Raw genomic sequence first — 18,828 nt, 5'->3', positions numbered from 1 at the left:
TCCTTCTATGTTAGCATGTCCACTGATATTATGTTCAAGTCATGTTTTGTTATTTTTTAAACATTTTTATTTGATGTATATGGACATTTTGCATGTGTGTGGATCTGTGCACTGCTGGAGTGTCTGGTTCTTGTAGGGACTAAAAGAGGATGTCACATACTCTGAAACTGGAGTGGCAAATGATTGTGAGCTGTTATGTGGGTATTGAAAAATGAACTCAGATCTTCTATAAGAGCAGCCAGTGCTCCAAAAAGTTGAGCCATCACTCCAGTCCCATTGTTTGGTTATTTTAAAAAGTAAAAGTATGCTTATATTTATAAGACCTACAGATATATTTCTGATACTATGGGCTGGGTAGTAGTACCATTATAATTACATGAGCACATGATAAAATGCAAAGTCCCAGGATATTCTGCAAAATGTTAGGTTATTCTGTTTTTCTAGGAAATATATTCATAGCAAGCACTGTGGGCAAAATAACTACCCACATAGAGTGTTGCAGCTATCTTTCTCAAAATGGCTTTCACTCCCAGTCTGCCTTGTAGCTTCTCATGGATGGATATTGGAGAGCAGCTAGATTTTTAAAAATTGAATATCAGGTTTGTCTGCTAAGAATACAAATGTTTGTTGCTTTTCTATTTGTTGTTTATATTTTGGGTTTTTTTTTTAGATTTACTTTTGCACTAAATGTGTGTATTTATCTCCATTTCCGCTAAAATTTAGAAAGATAAAAAAGTATGCCCTTTTGTTTATTCATCTCTGTGAGTGTCCTATGAATTTAAGTGGTGTATGTCAAAACATTACATTTTAGAAATGTTTTTCCCTTCGAAAGATCAATTTTCCAGAAGAAAATTTTTCATAAATTGAGTGTTGTCCTTTTCTTCTTCATAGAATCACCAAGATCATTTTCAAGAAATGTATGAGTTGTGAAGTTTTTTATCATTTTTTTTAAATCCAAGCATTCTAGCATTCTCTTTTTTGGAAATTGATAGCTTCTGCTAAGGGCACTGCTGTTCAGAATGGAGATTCTTGTCAGGATGCTCTGTGATTGCTGCCCTCTACATATGCAGGCAATCATCTTTTCATGTTTCCTTCAGTTAAGATAATTTTCTCTTTCACCTCCGAATATATTACACTCAAAACCATGGTGTTCAAAACTAGTGATGGTCTCTACTCTGAAGTTCCTAGCTGTCAGCTTGTATTTGATTGTAGACATGTATGATTAGCTAAGTATTTCTCATAACTTGAGGAGTTTCTGCTTGTGATAGGTAATATAACAAGAACTAGTCATATTTATTAAAGTCTTGTGCTCTGATGCGAGATAGAGAGTAGGGATTCAGACAGCTCCGTAAGTGTTAAATTATTCTTGGTTTAAAACTTTAGCATAAGAGATCAATAATTTGCTGCCCTCTTCGTGCTTTTATTCAGAGACTGCCATTTGTTGTACGGATGCACTAGATGCTGCTAATTGAGCTGACATTCTATCCCTGTACATGAACCCCCCCTTAGGTCCTCACTTACCCCACTAGACTTTAAAATGAGTTGACTAATGCCTGTGTCTTTAGTTCAAATCCCCTGTCCTCTTTCAATTGTCTTCTGCCTTCTATTCTACATATTCCAGGTGTCTCATTACTTACCCTCTCCGAGTTTTAGTTTCAGAAACACAGAGACCTTCCTGCAGTTTATCAATCAACTTAACCACATGGCCCATAATGACACGGTTATCAGAGGCATCGATTCTCCCCCACTTCTGGGATTTCTGCCATTTTCAGAAGGTCGTGATGACTATTAGAGACGTTAGCAATGTTTTGCCAAGAAAATATTGAATCACTTGGGCAAGTACAAAGTGTTGGGTCTGCTATGGTGGAGTCTTATAAGAATTAGTCTTCCGATCAGGAGGGATCATGAGATGATTTACTTAGGTTTTCATGTACCTTGTCTCTTCCTCACTACACAGCTCCGCCGACAGTTCGGATCGTGCACTCAGGATTGGCCTGTAATATCGAGGAGGAGCGCTACTCAGAAAGGGTCTATACCATCCGGGAAGGAGAAACTCTAGAATTGACCTGTCTGGTTACTGGACATCCACGCCCACAGGTGAGTCCTGAGCTGCATGTGACACTGGAGACGTCTGACTCTTCTTGGAAGTTAAATTTTCACTTTACATAAAAAAATTCTAGAATCTCAATCTCTCTCTCTCTCTCCCTCCCTCTCTCTCTCTCTCTCTCTCTCTCTCTCTCTCTCTCTCTCTGTGTGTGTGTGTGTGTGTGCGTCCATGTTTTTATTTGCAACTTCAATATATATGAAGAATGTATGTTGGATGAAAGATAAGAGTAATAATTTCTAAAAATTGATCAAGATTTTCAGTCCTTAAGATGAAAGAAGAATCTTTTGATTTTATAGTGTGAGAAATTGAGAATACACTTCCAAGAAAGCTGTTAAAAAGACAACTACAAAAATAGCTCAGTAAGATAACAATTCATATGGCGACAAGTTTATTTTAGAATGTGGAAAACCTGACTTCATGATGACATAACTGTACCTGAAGAGGCTTTGTTTGAAGATCTGTGACGTCACATGCACCTTCCTTATTCTTAGCCATTATTTCCATACATGTTCTAAATAAATGTTTCCAGGTGGTGAATTAAGTTTGAACTTGCATATTAATCAGCTGCAACATCCTTAAGTGATTAGCAATGACAGCATTTGCTAGCCATTAGCATAATATTACTATATCGTATATAATATTATATATGATATATTATAATCAATAATTATATAAATAATAGAAAATTTAAAGGTGCTAAAATAACATACAAAAATTAATGTACCAAAGAATTGTTCACAAATAAATATATGCAGTTATATACAAATACGCAAGTGTTTTCACTCACGAATTAATTCTTATTTTCATATACTTAATTTGACCACTTCACACCTCACACTAGTATTTAAGTGTAGCAGGGAAAGTAAGTTGATTAAATATAAAGTATACAAACACACACACACACACACACAAGAAGAAGTCTGGCTGACACAGCTACAGAAAAGAATGGAGACAAAACAGGGGTTTGATGAATTTCCCCGTTATCTTGTCATTTGTTTTTGCCACTCTTCACTCTAACTGATTAAGAAATCTTGATTCCATCCTGGTGAACAAATAAAGATAGGCCTGATACAAAGAGATATTAGATAGGTAGGTTGTTTGGCAGAGAGATAAATAGATGATAGAATATAGATGAATTGGTAGGTAGACTCATAGGACCATAGTAATGATTGAAATGTTAAACTATCTTTTGTCAATTTAATCTTTTTAATCTTCTAAAAGTGTAAAATAGCTAACGCAATGTCTAACTTCTCATAAATAAAAATTACAATGGGTGAATTCATGAATTATTATATTTGCTATTAACAGATTATGAGATAAAGAAGAGACGTTCTCTTAATAAAATTAAACTTTATAAAATTGGCCTAACATAGTTTAACATGCTACAGACAATGGTTAAAAACAGAAAAGAAGTCAAAATTGGTAATTATACAATTAGATATAAGAGAATTGTGTTTAAATATTTAGGAAAACTTATTGAGTTCAGTGAAATAATTTCATCAAATATTTTAAAGCCATATTTATAGTTAACTCCACAAGTAGCTCAAGAAATATTGATATTGTTACAATCTAAATTTTTATTTTAATTAAAAGACCTAATAAGATTTCTAAAATCAAAATTTTGAATCAAAATAATTAAATTATCAGAAGAGACAAGGAGGTTGGTGAGAGACAGTTCCTTAAATAAGCCAGCCACTGGGCCCCATTGTTACAACACTGGTTGCACCTGCATGTAGTTTGAATTGTAAACTTCAATTTCAAATGGAGCTTTTGTCTGGTGCCACCATTGCCAGAGTTCTCAGAGTGCTCTCTAACAGTTCTCATTCCCCTTTAACCTTAGAAGCATCTTACTTTGGCAGTGAGACTCCTCTTTCAACATTCACACTTCAGAGTGCCATCTTGTTCTCTGCTAATCTGAAATGTATTCTGGAAAAAAAAGAACTAGGAGATTTTTATTTTTACTCACTAACCATTTCCATCTGGGGGACTAAATTTGATCCTTAGTTAAAAAATAAAAACAAGACAGCAAACAACAGTATCAAAAACTACCGTGTTGTTATTATCATCTTTTAATTCATTCCTAGAAGTAACTGTTGTATTTGTAGGCTCATCGGTTTGAGTTGATATTTCCTCTTTAAAATAATAGCCTTCTTTGCCAGCGGGCTGTCTAGGGCAGGCTGACTGAACAGCTGGGGCTTGGCATCCTGGCCAAAGTCTAAAGGGCAGACTATTGGCAGCTGCCCCTGAAGCTGGCTTATAGCAACTTGCTGAAGAGAATTACTTCTGTATCTAGTCTGGCACTGTGGATCTGGAAATGTAAACCAGGGGTGTCTTATTCCCTTGTCTTCACAGGTTTCAGTATCCTATCTCTTCCCATAACTTTTAGAATTAAACGACAGCCCATGTCCAAAAATTTTACATGCTCTTAAAAAGTATAATTTGTAGATCGTTGTAAGTAGTCCAAGAATAATTATATATACAAAAGTAATCAAATAAGAAAGATTCACTAAAGTGGATTAGAAGGTGGCACTATAACCAGAATACTTATGTAATATCAGCTTCCCCCTTCTAACAAAGTAATGATGGGGAAATTCCCTAACCTCTCTGCTTCTTATATCTCAGTATTTTGCTCATTTAACAGAAATTGAGACTGTTATAAATGTATAGTCTTGAGTCAGGTTTATATTATAAATGTACATATATATATATATATACATATATATATATATGCATATATATATGTGTGTGTGTGAGTGTGTGTGTATAAAACATGTATTCACATATATAATGTGAATTAACATACTTTATATAATGTTTGAGAAAATAGATTTTCGTAAAATTTAAAGGTTAGTCATGAACATTTTTCTACACACTTAATGGTTTCTATATCCTTTAAAAATATTATCTCCTATTTTCTTTTCAGTTTAGTGTGCATCTCTTTAAAGACTTTTGAGAATTTCACATAATAAGTAAATTCTACTGCTGAAAAATATATTATAAATTTTTCTTTTGGGGTTTTAGTTCTAGTTGAGATTTATATTTTAAAAGATAAATTATTTAATCTTATTTTGTTTCAATTCTATAAATTTCTAATATAATTTGACATTTTAGAGGCCAAGAGTCTTCAACAGACATTGTTTGTTCAGTATGCCCTTGGCTGGGGTCAACCATTTATTTCTTCTTTATGAATTAAAATATGAGCATTTCACCTTTACATTGTGATCTCAATTTTCCTCGTTTACTCTGTAAATCATATGAGAAAAATTACATGACAGACTTTTCAAAGGATTTTCTAAGTAGGATATCTTTCAGACTAAAGGCAATTCAAAGATTCAATTGACTATATTTCTTACAAAAATTGAAATACATACATATGAAAAGTAGACATACTGTATTTTGCACACACACACAGACACAGAGAAGGGGGGAGGGAGAGGGGGGAGGAATTAGATTCTATTACTCTACCAGAAGTCCTCAGATATTTTTTATGGCTTAGAAAATGCAATATAATTTATTTTTTTCATAAGCTATATAGCTGTCTAGACTGGATATTTCTCTTTTATGTGAGAGAATTGCCAACACAAGTGATTTTTTATATTAATCTTTGGATGTGGTTGGCATGACAATACATTGCAAAAGATGCTCAAAAAGTAGTTGTCTCAAATCCTGCATGCAGGCTACTTTCATATGCTCTCTATAAACATCCACCTAGTTTTATTCAGAAGTGACTAACATCCTTATTAAGTTCATATTTATAAGGTTGAAAGTATTATACAGCATTTAATGGTAGATATCATATCTTCAATAATTTTGTTTTCATTCATTTTACAGAGTATGAAGAAGAGTCCATTTTACATATTTAAAAGATTGCTGACACAGTTTAGTCTAAATATATTATTGACATTTTAAATTAAAACTGCTATGGTTACAATGTTACTTTTGTACTTTGGATGATCTAAGTGTATTAAATATTAGCTCAGAATTTGTAGTTGTCTATTCCTTTTGTTATTGTTGTTGTTTATTTTTTATTATTATTAATTTTTTTTTGGTTTGGTTTGGTTTGGTTTGGTTTAGTTTAGTTTAGTTTAGTTTGGTTTGGTATTTTTGAGACAGGGTTTCTCTGTGTAGCCCTGGTTGTCCTGGAACTCACTCTGTAGACCAGGCTGGCCTTGAGCTCAGAAATCCACCTGCCTCTGCCTCCCAAGTACTGGGACTAAAGGCGTGCGCCACCACTGCCCTGCAGTTGTTTATTCCTATGAACAACATTTGTGCTTAGAAGAACCAGCTAATATCTATACCTATGTATCTCTATCTCTGTCTCTGTCTCTGTCTCTGTCTCTGTCTCTATCTCTATCTTTTTATCTAACACATAGAGAGAGAGAGAGCCAGAGGGGGGCATTTATATAATATTTAGACTAAAATACATACTATATTTAGACTAGGTCTATCTTCTAGAATATATGTAATAGTTTTTTAAAGTTTAAAAACTTTAGCTACTGTGATTACTCAAAGTACTTTATAGGACAATATATGCAAATTGTATTTGGTTCTGAGGAAAATGTAAGTTTTCAACTCACATGTGATACAGCTGAACTTCAGAAATGCCCCCGAGTCACAGAACTAAAGTTAAGTCTCTTTCTTCTGTAAAGCCTCATGGAGTTTAGAATTCTGATTAACTGCCTTGCATTCATGACTGAAGTTGGCTTCGTTCTCCAGCGCAGCTTGCTGCCATTAAATTCTTTAATTTTCATATTGGCACAAAATAAAGCGTTACCTAATGGCTTTGAAACACTAACTTTTAAAAGACAACACATCCTGTAAAAAATATGTAAGACATGAATTAAACTTTTAAAAGTTAGAGTGGGTTTTTAAATCATAAATTTGTAATGAAGTTTATAACCCACTAATAAAGAGTTTCCTATCCCTCACAGATAGCAAAATGCCATTCTAACTGAAGAGAAAGTGCACACATTTCTCTTTCATGACTAAAAATTGTGCAAAATGATAAATATACTGTTAAAGCAGAAGTCTACCTGTTATGATCAAGTAAAACCTGTGAGTCTGTGTATGTAGTTCAGTGGTTCAGCCTTGTGTAGAATACAGAGCCCCCGATTTGCTGCCACAACTACATAAAGAAAATATAATGAATTTTAATTTTAATTTTGATATTATAATATAATTAAACCATTTTTACCTCCCCTTTCCTATTTTTAAATCCTTGCATTACCCTTCCTTTTTTTTCAAATTTGTAGTTTCTTTTTATTAACTGTTCACACACACACACATTCTAAATACACATATACTTCCTGCTAAATCTGCATAATATTGCTTGTATGTGTAGGTTTTCAGAGACGACCATTTGATATTGGGTAAGAAGTAGCTATACTTTTTCCTGGGGAACACTATTTCTCCTAAGCTCAGCATTTCTTATGTGGCTGTAGTTGTTTGTGTTGGGTTAAAGCCTCATGGTCTTTTTCCATCAGGTTTGGTGTGTTTGTTACCATCATCTTTGTTCAGGTTTTGATGAGGCAGCTGTGTTGATGAGACTTTATGGATATAGTTACTAGGACTATAATTTTATAGCAATCTTCCTGTTCCCTGGGTTCTTACAATACTCTGCCCTCTCTCCCTTAATGATCTCTGAACCTTAGGTCCTGGAGTTATGATAGATATGATGTTTTATATCATATCTATATTGGGCTCCAAAATTCTACACAGATGTATTAAAAATGTCTAGCATGTGTAAATGTTAAGTAGATATCAACCATCTATGATTCAGTTGTAAATGCAAAATTATTTTCTTTTACATAATTAAACCTTTTACACTTACTATAGATTTTTACAATTAGCCCATTAGAATGTATAGCTTTTTCTTCTATTTGTCTCATTTTCATTAGTCTGGAGCAGTATATACAATAGCAGCAACTGAATATTGAGTTAGGTAGTAAATGAGTCTTCATTTTGAAAGTATTAGATAGGCCCCAAAAAAGTTAAGAAGGAAAAGTTCTTCTGATGATTTGGATGTCATTAGTCACAGAATTCCTGGAACCTATTTTAATATGCTGTTATGATGGTTCTTTTGACATTGAGACATCATGGTGACTTATCTTACATGGTGCTGAGATGCATGAGCAACCTCTACAGAGAAGTCAACCACTCAAATGGCTCAGAGATGTAGCAGTGTTACCACTCACTTTTTTTATTAGTTTGTGTTAGAGAACTCACTAAGGTTTCTCACTATAGGAAATTCACTGGACAAATGGATACTGCAATCACCAAGAGGCTTAGAGGAGAGAGTCCTGTAACAAAGTGATACTCTAGCAATGCTGGCTTGGCAGTGGAATCTCTAAGGCCATCCAGATGATCACATTCTCAAATAATAGGTATTGGACAGTATCACCTTGTTATAAATAAGTGGAAAAGTCAGTTTAAGAACTAATTAATAGCCAGGCATGGTGGTGCATGCCTTTAATCCCAGCACTCAGGAGGCAGAGGCAGGTGGATTTCTGAGTTCGAGAGCAGCCTGGTCTACAAAGTGAGTTCCAGGACAGCCAGAGCTATACAGAGAAACCCTGTCTTGAAAAAAACAAAAAACAAAAAACAAAAAACAAAAAACAAAACAAAAACAAAACAAAAAAAGAGCTAATTAGTATGTGCTATTTATTATTTCTTTTTATTGGGAAGGCAAAGCTACATAAACCTATAAATTGCACTTTTCAGTTTTATCAGAAAAATACCTTTATTGACATATTCAAAAATATATTACATAGCTGGAGATTATTAATTAGTTGACATTTCACCATATGATTTTTTATTTTTTATTTATTTTTTAGTATTTTTAGAGCACTCAACAAATTCTTACTGGCCTTACCATCAATGGGGTGAATTTTTTCTTATAGAATGATAAACTAATTGACGTATTTTATGATTAATTTGTTTACTCCAATATATTTATATGTGTGTGTATGTGTGTGTGTATATATATAACCTTAGTAATCAAATTTGTTATTTTACAAATATTCATTTATAGTGATAATCAAACCTGCCTATCCCTGAAGAATAGCTTAAAAGTGAATATAGTTAGGATATTCTTACATCCAACTCATGCTCACTTACTAAGACCCTTGAATTGACAAGACTTTCTATATTTACTTCAGTGAAGCAGTCATTAGAATGGCATCCACATAAGATGAGGATTTCAACCTCAACTTCATTTTACATAAAATGGAAAATTGCATGCACAATGTTATATAATCTAGTGTACATAAGAGCTGATTGTAAGCTAGTAAATTTTATTCTACATTAGGCTCATCACAGCCTTTTGCTAGAGTGCTCTAGATGCTCCAGATAAATCAGTGAAGAATAAAAATTACCATAAAACATTAATCTGCTACATAAGAAACGTGCTTCCCTGACTGATAAACACGGAAACAGGCATTAAAGAGCATCTCCAGAAATTCATTTATAGTAATTGTTAATCTTTGAATTTTCTCTTGCTGTAGAGATCTTAACAGAGGGGTAAAAATACCATTTATTTTCTCAATAGTTTTATCTTTTTCCATCAGCAGGCATTGATTTCTAGCTTTTTCTGCCTCCTTGTGTTACATGAAGAAACACTATCCTTTACAAGCCAGCCTCTTCCTGCTAACTTGCCTTTGGCACAAATCGTTAAATGATGCAGGACAGGATTGAGCAGAGCAAAGTTTTTGGTTAATTAGTAGTACCTTTTCCTTTGGGCATCATAAAATTTGCATTTTTGGAACAGATTAAATTTAAACATATAGGGTTGTGGTATAGTACAATCTACCTTGTTCATCGTAACAGGAGCAAGAGACCACTTTGAATTACTATGAAGAACTGCAGCCCATCAAAGTCGCAATATATGCCAAAAGCTATATTTTAGAAATACTGTAAAATATTTACTTGAGATAGTATAAAGAAAAAATATAAACACATTTCAGGAGACCTATCAACTCTGTCAGCTGAAATTAATACTTCCACACTATATCTTGAGATACCTTGAGAAAGTCACACAAGTGGGGTGGCTTAGAAAAACAACAGCAAGAAAACAAAAATAATACTAAAAAAAAAAAAACAAAAAAAAACCCAACCAAACAAAAACAAACCAGGCACCCCTTATAGTTTGGATGGGAGGATTCTAGGTTTTGGGTGTCCATATGATGTTTGGGGAAGGAGGCTCTGAGTAGTATTATCTTTTTTTTCTTTTGCCATTGCCTAGATTCTGGTAATGCCCATTAGGCCTTTGTGTTCCTTGGCTTCCATCAGAATCACTCCAATTTCTTCTGTCTTTATCAGCATGTGTGTGGGTGTGTGGGTGGGAGGGCTATGATACTGAGTGTTCATCTTCTTCTTAGATACTATTTGTATTGGATTATAGGATCTCCCCACTCCATTATCCTCATCTTAAATAACTGTGTGGGAGACATCTTACTTCCAAGCCTGAATAATGACCTGAGAGGGATTGTTTGGGAACTGATGAATGATATTTATCTGCAGAAAATAAAAGCACTGTAATGGGACCATTTGTTCAATAGTAACTTTTGGTCTGTTCACAGATGAGCCTGCCAGGGCTACTTTCTGAAGGCAAAATGATGAACTTGACATACACATTGAATGATCCTTGTAGCAAAGGAGGTTGCCAGTTTAATATTAAACAGACAATTGTTTGCCAACTGTATTTGAAAATCTATGTTTGTTTGTTGCTTCTTATGGAGTGTAGAGACCTTTGTGCAGGATCATTGCTCTGCCTGATCTCTTGTGAAAATATAGCCTTCCATTATGTGTCCTTTCATAACTTTTCTGTCAGCATGACTTTGTCTATTTTTTATTACAGTTTGATATAGTGGCTTCATTTTGGTTCTAAGAACTTCTTAAAGTTAGGATTTCACAGCATTTTAAGGGGTTCATTATGTAGCCCATACTGTACATAAATGGTTCTTTTAAGTAACCCAAAACCTAGAGATGCCTCAGTGGATAAACGTGTCTGCCACTTAGCCTGATGGTCCAAGTTTGATCACCAGGTCCTACATAATAGAAGGATATAAGGAAATTCCACCAGGTGTTCGCAGACAGACACACACCCACACACAGGTGGCAGGGAGAAACACTCAAATTAATTAAACAATCAACCTGTATGGACTGAGCATTATAAGAGTTATTTGGATTTACTGTATCTGGGAGCTGCTGTTAGAATCCTGTCTATCTCTGACTATAGGAATGTATTAAATGTTACTTTGGCAGTCTTAGGATTTAATGCATCTTCCCGTTGTACTGCCCACCATGAACTTCAAGAACCTCAGGAAATAGAATTCCATACCACATAGCTATTGAAGGCATTCAGTTAGAGAACATTCAGACATTACACACTCCATGCACTTTTGACAGAACATCTATTTTAAGTCCCATTCAATATTAAATATTAGTATCACAAGCACCTGTGGCAAATTTATGAAATATCAGGTGTAAACTGGAAATCCACTGATATCATCAGACTAGAAATTCATAGCTCTCTGCCTAAACAATAGAAAAGAAATGGACGACAGGTTTTCATGCAGAAAGAAAAAAATCAATAGTTGAGAGTGGGACAGAATTGGAAAGTGCAGTTTCAGACACATTCAAATGCTTGTCTGCATCTAGCTAGTTCGTAGTTTCTAAGAGATATTAGGGAGACAAAGCTTTTTTGGTTAGGTAACACAGAACCAAAGTTTCTGGACTTGAAGACTTTCCTTGATAGGTAAATGGAATTTGGGCCCATCAGTGTATGTTCTATAAAGAATAAACTTCCTTCACATATTTTAAATCTTCTTCCTGGAGTTAGCAAATATGCTTGATAGTAAACCTGGAAAATCATTTACTATGTAACTGTTTCTGGGACACCCCAGCATCCCAAATCCAGATCACTTTGATGTGATCATGATTCAACCCAAAAATGGCATTTAATATGACTTGTATTTATACATACACAGTGCACAACTCATATAACAAACGTTTCTCTACTTGAAATCTTAATTCCTCCTTACAATTACAAGTCATACTAGGAGACCAGTACAATGCAGGCATAGATTTTAGCTAATGAAGAGTTTATAGCTTTTCTGAATGTGTTTAAATTTCTACTATTTACTAGTTTAAAAAAGAGAAAGCGACTGCCTAGCCTCACTTACCAGAAAACTAAATGGCAAAATCAAAATGTCATGGACTTATATCTTCCCTTCTGAATGTCTCTCTGTGGATTCATAATGCACGCTTAATGGCCTCTGAAGAAGTGGCTACGTTCACTCCTAGTCTGTAATGCCTACACTATATCAATTCAAACTGAACATGTAAAGCAGAAACTGCACTGATTTTCTTTTAAAGTTTCCAGTTTAGGGATTGGAGAGATGGCTCAGTGATAAAGATCACATGCTACTTTTCCAGCACCCACATCAGGCAATTCACAACTGCCTGTAACTTCACCTCAAGAGTAACTCATGCCCACTCTGACCTCTGGGGGCACTACACTCAATGTATAGGCACACCACACAGGCATAGACATACACAGACACACAGGACACACGTGCTCATGCATACACTTCACACACACATTTGAAATGAAATTATCACTTTGAAGCTAGTAAAATTTAAGATAGAAATTGATTAATCTGAAGGTAGATTGGAGAAAAGTTCAGTAGAATGAATTAGTGTACCAGCTGAGCCCTCCCGGCCAGTGAATGAGCTAGCACCTGCAAATATATCCTTGTTTTCTCACATGGCTCTTCTCAAAGATACATTCTTCTTGCTCAAAACTGCACCCTGGATTCTATGACTGATTAGTTTTAGACTAATAAACCTGGTTTTATTGATTCAAATGAGCAGATTAAGGATTGATTTGGTTTCTCCAAAATTCATAAAAGGTAATATGCATGCAAACAACCCAAAAAATCAGGTTTAGTATTCATGATGAGAAGTGCAAATGTAGATACAGAAGATTTTTCTGCCTGTCAGTCTGAGAAGGCAAGGTGAAATAAAGGAAAATTATAACCAAAACATCATTTCAAAACTTGGAATGGGAAATGGATTGGGCATGGCCCTTGCAAAGCAGGATTGTGCTTCTAGCACACCAGCTAAGAAGCCAAACAACTGCTATTGGGGAGCAAATCTTGTTAGCAGGGGCACCGAAGGCTCTCTAGTCTGTCAAAGGACAGGAATCATAAGTCTGAACCCAAGAGGAATATCTCTTGTGATAGTTATAGAAACGTGGTTTCCTGGTAACAAGGTTCATTACTTCCTATTTTGCTCTACACTCTACACATTCTTTCTTTAGATATATTAGTAGTAGTACATATATTCACATAATGGATATATTTCAGAGGTGTGTTGATATTGATGTATCAATAATCTTTCTATATTAAACTGAGTTTTCATCACTCTTGTGAATTTTATTTGATGAATCAACTGTCCTTCTCTAAGGAGAGTCTTATTTCTTGTATGTATAATTTAGTTATGATGTGCGAATCTGATTATAATCCATTAGAAAGACACAACTCCAATGTAGATTTTATAATACCCTATTATCTTCCCTGCATCTCACAAGAATTTTGACATGGATTTTTTAAAATTTTTGATGGGGCCAAGACCATACTCTGCAGGAGCCAGAGACTAGACAGAATGATGGGGCAGAATGTCAGCCCCACATTCTTTTCTTTTCTTTTCTTCTTCTTTTTTTTCAACTTTTATTTGTATTTCTTCTTTTTTATTTTTTAATTGTTTTATTGGGTATTTTCCTCATTTACATTTTCAATGCTATCCCAAAAGTCCCCCATATCCTCCCCCCCACTCCCCTACACACCCACTCCTACTTCTTGGCCCTGGCATTCCCCTGTACTGAGGCATATAAAGTTTGCATGACCAATGGACCTCTCTTTCCACTGATGACCGGCTAGGCCATCTTCTGATACATATGCAGCTAGAGACATGAGCTCCAGGAGGTACGGGTTATTTCATATTGTTGTTCCACCTATAGGGTTGCAAATCCCTTTAGCTCCTTGGATACTTTCTCTAGCTCCTCCATTGGGGGCCCTGTGATCCATCCAGTAGCTGACTGTGAGCATCCACTTCTGTGTTTGCTAGGCCCCAGCATAGTCTCACAAGAGACAGCTATATCAGGGTCCTTTCAGCAAAATATTGCTAGTGGTAAGAAAGACACATGCTCCACTATGTTCATAGCAGCCTTATTTATAATAGCCAGAAGCTGGAAAGAACCCAGATGCCCCTCAAGAGAGGAATGGATACAGAAAATGTGTCACATTTACACAATGGAGTACTACTCAGCTATTAAAAAGAATGAATTTATGAAATTCCTAGGCAAATGGATTGACCTGGACGGCATCATTCTGAGGGATGTAACCCAATCACAAAAGAACTCATATGATATGTATGGATATTAGCCCAGAAACTTAGAATACCCTAGATACAAGATACAAAGCACATAGAACCCACATTCTTTTCAAGTCCTCTTTGTTTCAAATATTTTATTGCTTCTATTCTATTTGTTGTGTACTTTTTAAACTTGACTACTATGAATGATCTTACATCATCGGGTAATATCTCATTATTTTTATTCACTGTGGACATAGCTCATGAAGCTTTCTGTAAGATACTTTTTTCATACTCACCATTACCTTGTTGATACGATTGCAGAAAAAAGAAAGATGCTGATTAATTTAAATTATTGACCTTATTAATTACTAATTAACCCTATTAACCTTAGGAGATGTCATATTTGTTTGTTTATCAGTCTTATTTTCTTCTAATTCTACCCATATTATGTTATGTTGCAACACATAACAGGATGCCAGTCTCTTTCATGCTTTAATAATATTCACTAGTGCATACATATTCCATTTTCATTAGCCATTCATCTGTTCTGAACACCTCAGTGATTCTATATCCTGAAGACTGTGAATAGTAATTGAACAAACACGAGCATTAAGGCATCTCTCAAACATAGCGACTGCAATGGCTCTCAGAAGATGAGAACGTTGTATCATCTGATGCCTCTAGCTCCATATTTTCTAGGCACCTCCATGATGCTTTCCATAATTTCTGTATTCATTTAAGTTTGTATAAACAGTGCACAAGAGTTCAGTAGAGGGTAGGCAAGGAAGAGGTAATGGATAAAGGCTGAATAATGAATTTCAAAGTACAGTTAGATAGGAGGCAAAATTGTAGTGTGCTTCAACACTGTACAGAGACTTTATTTTATAATAATGTATCTATTAATTAGAAAACAACAGTTTAAGCATTTCTAAACTATCAAGTGCTGATTATGTTGATTTTGCCCTTATACAATATAAATGTGTAAATGCAATTTACACACACACAATATACATGTAAATCACATAGTACATACATTTTGCCCCTTTGGCTGTTTGTTTCTTTGCGTGTTTTTGCAGTTCACATAGTTGCTGTTGAAATTTATTTATATCCAAAGTAAGAAACTCAGTGCTGAGAGGTGGCTCCGTGCATAAAGTACTTGCCTCCAAAGTGTGCAGACCTAAGCTTAGACCCCCCAGAAACCACATAAAGCCAGAGCAGTAGCATAAGCCTAGAATGGCAGGACATCAGACAAAACAGATGAATCCTTGGACACTCACAGGCTGGCTGGTCTGCAGTGTAAACAACAAGTGTCTCTTTGGCTCTCTCAAATAAGGAGGTAAGCAAAAACCTGAATACATTCTAATTCCTCCTGCCCACTCTCCATGCACACACACAAACACAAAAGCATGCACACAAAAAAGTACATCAGACACATCTACATAATAAGAAAGTGACAGTCATGTAATGTATATTTATAAAGTCACTGCAGGAGCATGGAGGCATATGGTTCACTCTAATATTGAAAAATAGACACAAACAAAGCAGGCTGTGAACAAATCATTACACTTTTAATTTACATTGTATTGAAAGCTAAAACGAGGTGAGCCCTCAAACACTGTCAAAATTGCATCTGAGTCACATTGCCATACCTTTTCAAATCCCATCGTCCTCAATTTTCCTTAAAAAAGAAGACTGCTTTAATTTTCATTCATTCCTTACAAACGTATTAAGACCTTTCAATAACTTTTTTCTTTCTGATTCCAACATGCTTCCCTCCAAAAATTGTCACCTCAAACTGTATACTTAATACTATTTAATATATACCAAAGATTAATAGCCATAAAGAAAGTAATAAAACAAATAGTTCTTTATATGATTATTTCAACAAAACAATATTTCAAGTACTTTTGAATGATAGAGATGAGACTTCCTTTGCCTTTTTATATTGAATATTCAGAAGAATTTTACACTTAAAAAAAAGTTATGCACTTTGTTTCCCTCTCACACTCATTCTCTATCTATCTATCTATCTATCCGTATCTATCTATATACATATATATATACATACATATATATAATCTACTATGTGTGTATGCAAGTGTGTGTGTGCATTCATGTGTGTGTGTGTGTGTGTGTGTGTGTGTGTGTGTGCACATGCGCAAAGCACATGCACTGTGCTTCACATGTGGAGGTCAGGACATAATTTGTAGAGTGGACTCTCTGCTCTCACTTTACTTTGTTTTGAAGACTGAACTCACCTCACCACAGCAGGCACCTTTATCCACTGAGTTATCATTACAACCAATAAACATGCTGATTGGTATGGTGTAGCGTAAGCACCTTTCTGAAAACATTGTCTATCTCCTTTTCTTTTCTTTTCTTTTCTTTTCTTTTCCTTTCTTTTCTTTTCTTTTCTTTTCTTTTCTTTTCCTTTCCTTTTCTTTCCTTTTCTTTCCCTTTCTTTCTTTCTTTCTTTCTTTCTTTTTCTTTTTTTATTCATAAAATTCCTCTTGAACTTTCTATGTAACAAGAATGATCTTGATATGTTGATCTTCCTGCCTCTATTTCCCTATTTCAGTCACCTCCACCATCCTTGGATCGCCTTGCATATTTAACCACAAATTTCTAAGTCTTCACATCAACTCCTTTTATTTACATTTTACATGCTAAAAAGATATAATGCTTTTTAGCAAGACAGAAACATCTTATTAAAAGAAAAAGTATAACCTAAGGTGATAGTCAAAGAATAGGAGAGGCAGACATTTCAGACTAAACACACATTCTAATGATGTGATTTTTAATAAGCATGATGGAAGTGGAGAAGACACATTTGAAACTCTCAAACAGGTAGATCCAAAATAGTAACATAACCTATGATCATCAAGTGTACAAAGGAAATCATAATCACACACATTCTTGGTGAGAGCATTAATTGTAAATTTGACAATTTGGAAATATGGACGAAGAATGGTGGATCTAAGACTAGAGGGACACTTCAGTGGTTAAGATTACTGACTGCTCTCTCAAAGGATGTAGGATTTATTGGAAGCATCCAGATGGCAGCTCACAATTGCCTGTAAGTCCAGTTCCAGCAGATCACATACTCTCTTCTGACCTTCGTGGTATTGGTTCACAGACACATAGAGGCAAAATACCTATGAACTTTAAGTAAAATTTGTAAAGAACTCTGAACTTATATTTTTTCTTGACAGTAATGTTAAAGAATAAATATGTTTTGCATGTGTTGGTAGGTTACATTATACAATCTCTATACACAAAGCTTTCTTTACAAACTTTGTACTGGCAAATAATGCATGCATCTTAAGTGGCAAAATTCAGGAAATTAAATAAATAAATATTTTAAATGAAAATTATGCAAAGATTAAAGTTTTATTTTCTGAGTCAGTTAGGAAGATTAAAATTTTCATTACAGAAAGCAAAGACAAAAGTGTTGAACAAAGAGTTATTGCTATCATTTGTCCTGGAAGGTCATGAAACATTCCTAAAAGATTAACAGTAGTAACTTCTAGTACTGTAGATAAAATTGCTAGGATATGTGTCGAGTCTGTATCGAAGTACATTGAATTTTGAATTGCGGATTACTGCCCTCTGTATCTGCATGTTCAGTTGAGTTTAGAATATTTTTTCAACATAAAATATTCTGAAAGATACAGTGCTGTTTTGGATATTGCTGTTTGTGTCATAGTAGACATTATAGGTGACATAGAAAACACTCAAATCATAAGGGAAAATGTTTAAGCATTGTGCTATGTTATGTAAGGGATTTGGGTATCTGTAGATTATGGACATTTTTGTGGTTTAGATAAAAGTACCCCTCGGACACTGAGATTACAGCATTGCTAATTCATTAATAATTCATACATTCAAAATTGTGTAATATTCTCCAGAAATTATAAGGAAAAATTTCCTCATTTATATATGACTTTTTCCAGTAAGCCTCTATCCTTGATGCAGTCAGTTTGTGACTGGGCCACAATTTAGAACTGTTCAAGGACATGTATGCCTAACACAATCTGTGGTTCAGCAGCCCAGTTTGTGGTGGAAGTGGGTCTTCCACTAGGGGGCAGTATTTCCTAGAATCATTGTTTTCCCATTTCTGAACACAAAACATAAAAACCATTTGTTTTGATTAGTAGTATCCTTCCTACTAAATTCAAGTTCTCTAGGTGAGGCTGTTTCTCTCACTTTTCCATGTCCATTTTTCTGGACTGGTTGATGTTGAACTTCCATTTTTTTTTTTACCTTTTTGATCCATTTCACTTTTCTCAATCCTCCCCCCACCCCCTTTTTTTTTCCAATTTTTAATTAGATATTTTCTTCATTTA

The 18,828-nt window shown here is 34.7% G+C and overlaps 1 protein-coding gene across 2 annotated transcripts in view; it reads left to right on the top strand.

The window, feature by feature from the left end:
• Mdga2 (MAM domain containing glycosylphosphatidylinositol anchor 2) overlaps nt 1-18,828 on the top strand; it is a 766,587-nt gene that overhangs the window by 354,449 nt on the left and 393,310 nt on the right. For both annotated transcript variants that reach the window (XR_015045223.1, XM_021179084.3), the window contains exon 2: nt 1,958-2,097. Coding sequence is in view for 1 of the 2 variants with exons in the window: in XM_021179084.3 (XP_021034743.1) it covers nt 1,958-2,097 (140 nt within the window). In the remaining variant the exon portion in view is untranslated. The remainder of the gene's footprint in view (nt 1-1,957; nt 2,098-18,828) is intronic.

Source organism: Mus caroli, unplaced genomic scaffold, assembly GCF_978045245.1.
Source record: "Mus caroli unplaced genomic scaffold, Mus_caroli_1 scaffold_14, whole genome shotgun sequence".
Lineage (NCBI taxonomy): Eukaryota > Metazoa > Chordata > Mammalia > Rodentia > Muridae > Mus > Mus caroli.
Note: the sequence above shows the minus strand (reverse complement) of the source record. Positions and strands in the feature narration are given on the sequence as shown.